General features: G+C 53.3%; 1 protein-coding gene across 1 annotated transcript in view; it reads left to right on the top strand.

Moving 5' to 3' along the window:
* The window catches only part of LOC108504877 (protocadherin gamma-A2-like), a 27,224-nt gene that overhangs the window by 12,111 nt on the left and 11,031 nt on the right, over positions 1-4,082 (top strand). Inside the window, exons 4-5 of the mRNA XM_017830382.1 lie at positions 1,917-2,138; positions 3,189-3,908. Coding sequence (XP_017685871.1) covers positions 1,917-2,138; positions 3,189-3,908 — 942 coding nt within the window. The remainder of the gene's footprint in view (positions 1-1,916; positions 2,139-3,188; positions 3,909-4,082) is intronic.

Below are 4,082 nucleotides of genomic sequence, written 5' to 3'. Positions count from 1 at the left end.
AACCTGTGCGTGGCGGCGCCGCCCCGCGCCACCCCCGAGGCCGCTTGGCCGCCGCTGCCCATCGTGCCCGCGGAGGAGCTTGTGGCCGGGGAGCCCTGCGAGAAGCCGAGTCCGAGCAGCAGCGCCGTCCCGGGAGAGCCGCCCGCCGACCCCGACGCACCGCAGGTCTGTAGATCCACGTGCTCCTGCTGTTTTGAGGCTTTCCGATATGTCCTTTCCCTCTCGCTTTCTTTGCGTGGTCTCCACGTAGACAGTCCCCTTGTCGCCATGTTGCGGCGGAATTTTTTTTTTTCTTCATAAGAGCTTTGGTTACACCTTAGAATTTTTACTACAACTTTTCTTTGAGTTTCTAGCAGTGTTCCCCTATGTTTCCGCGGTTTGAATGGTTGTGAGGTGCAAGTCTATGTCTGTGTGAATGACTGAATTAAGGAAAGGGCAGGCCATGCCTCTTCCATGGAGAGGATTTGGTTATTCGCTAGTCACAGCTGTGTTCAAGTTCTGCTGAGACGTTATGTGTTCAACACTATACTCTATAAATTACCATTCGTTCAGAACAGCGAATGAGGGTTTTCACTCCACAGAAGGAGATCCTCTGATTCTGCGTAATGGAGTCGAGAGTAATAAGCACTGAAGCTTGGTGTTGGAGCTATTGCCTTCGTCATTGATTTTTCCAGAAAGGGTGTACTTGGTAGTGGTTTATAGCTGTACACAACCCGTTCGTAAATATCGGGAGGGGGAGGGGGTTACGTATTGGACTTCCAAAGGAACCATGGTTGTAAAGATATGTTGTCCATCCCTAGAGAAAGAAGGTAATGTCGCCTGTTATTTTGGGGGATGCAGTAGTGGGATGGCTTGGCTTCCTTTTTCCTTTCTGGCTGTATGTTCTCTCTGGTTTACTCTTCATGATTTTTGTTTCATACTTAGGTGAAAGTGTAGAGTATTTTCTGTTTCATAGAGTTGTCTTTTCCCCATCCTCTTTACCTAAAGGGTTTGGGGTTTCTGAAGAGCTTTGTTTTATGTGGAACAGCAATTTTGTAGAATTCTTACTGTTTACATGGGTAGATAACTGAAATATGAAAATATCCAAGAATCGAATGTAAGGGAGGTTGGTCAAACGACAGATTTTGCACTTGAATCAAGCCTTACATATGTACAATCAAGTACTTACATATGTCTCAGCGGTCAGCAGGGTTTCGAGTCCTCGGCTATACTTTCCTTCTACTGTTTTATCTTTTTTTTTTTTTTTTTAAACGTGTACCAAAGTGAACAAGATAGATGAATACTTTCTTAACAAACTTCAATGCTTTACACATGGATTTCTGAGAAAAAGAAATATCTTTCTTGCGGCTATAAAATGATTAAATGTAGATGTGTATCATCTAAGGAAACCCTAAGTTTGTCCTAGATGGGAGATGAAACTTCTGAAGCCCTTCCAATTTCCTTTAGGATATTAGCTGCATCTTTATTTCTATTGATAATTCAATCGTGCTGCAATTAGATTTGTGACTTCAAGAAACATGCCATTGCTCCCGTCCCGCTTGTGTTCATGAGCCTTATAGCTCTGGCTATCCGGGAGTTGGGAGTATGTATCTGAAAGCCTGCTTTTGAACAAATAGGATAAGACTAAGAGTAATCTAGAAGTTAAAATAAGAAAAAAATGTTTTCATTTATATATACTGGCATTAGTAAATAATTAGTTACCCGTGCAGTAGAAACACCAAGTGCAGAGGATGCCTCTGCCTTTCTCTGGATCGTGATCACTTGGACGATCAAAGCAGAAATCTCCCGCAGAAAAGCCGAGGCAGGAGGTTCGCGCTGCACGGGACCGATGTCTGTCCATGTTGCCTGTCGGTCTCCTTGCGCTTCCCGTGGTCGAGGCAGGGCGGGCATGTCTCGTTCGCGCTCGGTGCGTGCAGTGCCGGGAGGAGGCTGCGGGCGCCGCTGTTGACCGAGAGGAGCGAGAGGAAGGTCGGAGCGCTGCAGCCCCGCCCGCTGCGGCCCNCGAGGCCGCTTGGCCGCCGCCGCCGCTGCCCATCGTGTCCGCGGAGGAGCTTGTGGCCGGGGAGCCCTGCGAGAAGCCGAGTCCGAGCAGCAGCGCCGTCCCGGGAGAGCCGCCCGCTGACCCCGACGCACCCCAGGTCTGTAAGCCCGCACATCCTTTCTTTCTGAATCTTTCGTAACTCTTGCTTGCGGCAAGGGGCTCTTGTTTTTTTTGTTGTTTTTTTTTCCCTCTCCCTCGGGCTATTAGTGCTGGTCTGTGCTTTCAATGAACGCGTGAAATAATCAGAGAGGGCGGATCTTTAGTTGGGGTGGAGAGTTTGCCTTCCCGATAGTTTTTCTCGAATCTGTGTATTTGGACCTTGTAATAGCTGGACAAACCCCCCTTTGGCTAGTGTTGTTTCGGTGTTGAACTCACAAAGGAAAGTTGCATGTGGCTGTATGAATATGTAAGTTACACCTCTGTGTGTCCTCCCATCTTTTGAGGGAAGACTTCTCCAGAAATGCTTACACTGCTGAGTCGGGTTAATTGAGAATCTCAAAAAGCTCTGCACGGGAGCACTAATTCCCCTGCCCTATAAAGCCTGTACTAAGTAAGGTTTTAACGAAAATTTCGGAAGTCGTGGATGGAGGATAGAGAGTAATGGAGGCTTATTCAGAGTTATCTCCGTTGTGCACGTGCAAAGTAGCAGGGACCGTCACTATACCGCTGGATTCGGTGACCAGTGCGACTGTTCCTGAGCAGTTTCCTTACTCCAAAATACTGTTTTGATCCGCTGAAAGGCTGAGGTAAAAGTCCTTCCAGCACCTTTGCAATTGGTGGCGGAGTTTCTGCTTGTGCATATTGATAGAGGGGTTTATGCATGTCATATCACCACGATGAAAACATTTTCCCGTGGGGAAATAACATAATAGTGAGAGGCGCTTTGCTTCTGCCTGGTCGTCATAAAATGCAGGATTAAACCATAGGTCGGCTGGACGAAAAGCGAGCTGTTCGTGCAGACTGTCCCGTCCCCGCGAGCTGCCCGTGGGCGAGGCAGGGCGGGCATGTCTCGTTCGCGCTCGGTGCGTGCAGTGCCGGGAGGAGGCTGCGGGCGCCGCTGTTGACCGAGAGGAGCGAGAGGAAGGTCGGAGCGCTGCAGCCCCGCCCGCTGCGGCCCGGCTCGATCGCTGGATCGCTGGATTCCTAGATCGGGAAGCGGTCGGTTTCTGATCTTCCCCGCGGTGCGGATCCGAGCTTTAGCGAGGCGGCGGGGCGGGCGGCAGAGGCCGGGAGTGGCAAGTCGGAGCCGGAGCGGGAGCCGGATCGGCGGTGGTCGGCGGGGATCTGCCGGCGGTGTTGCGGTGCCGGCGGTGCGGCGGCGGAGATGTGCGCGGCGGGGAGGCGCTGGGGCCGGCGGCAGCGAGTGCTGCTCTGGGGCGTCCTGCTGGCGGCCTGGGAGGCGGCGTGGGGGCAGCTGCGCTACTCGGTGCCCGAGGAGATGCCCAAGGGGTCGTTCGTGGGCGACGTGGCCAAGGACCTGGGGCTGCAGCTGTCGGCGCTCCTAGACCGTGGTGTCCGGGTTGTCACTGAAGGTAGGAGGCAGTATTTTTCTCTGCACGGGAAGACGGGACATTTAGTGACGGCCGAGAGGATCGACAGGGAGCAGCTGTGCCGGCTGGTGGAGCAATGCGTGCTGCGCTGTGAGCTGATAGTGGAGGCGGAGATGCAGGTTTACGGAATCGAGGTGGAAATCATGGATGTTAACGACAACGCGCCGAACTTCAAGGACACTGAGGTGGAGGAGAGGATAAGCGAGACGACAGCCCTTGGGTCGCGGTTTCCCCTGGCCAGGGCTCACGATGCGGACTCGGGACGGAATTCCCTGCAGAGCTACGAGCTGAGCGGCGACGAGCACTTCTCGCTGGCCGTGCAGACGGGCCCCGGCGGGGATCAGCGTCCCGAGCTGGTGCTGGCGAAGGCGCTGGACCGGGAGGAGGCGGCGTTCCACGAGCTGGTGCTGAGGGCGAGCGACGGCGGCGACCCGTCCCGGACGGGCACGGCGCGGATCCGCGTGACGGTGTTGGACGCAAACGACAACGCG

This window comes from Lepidothrix coronata, unplaced genomic scaffold, assembly GCF_001604755.1.
Source record: "Lepidothrix coronata isolate B3197 unplaced genomic scaffold, Lepidothrix_coronata-1.0 Scaffold178, whole genome shotgun sequence".
Classification (NCBI taxonomy): Eukaryota; Metazoa; Chordata; class Aves; order Passeriformes; family Pipridae; genus Lepidothrix; species Lepidothrix coronata.
The sequence above is the reverse complement of the archived record's forward strand: the minus strand, read 5'-3'. Positions and strand labels throughout refer to the sequence as shown.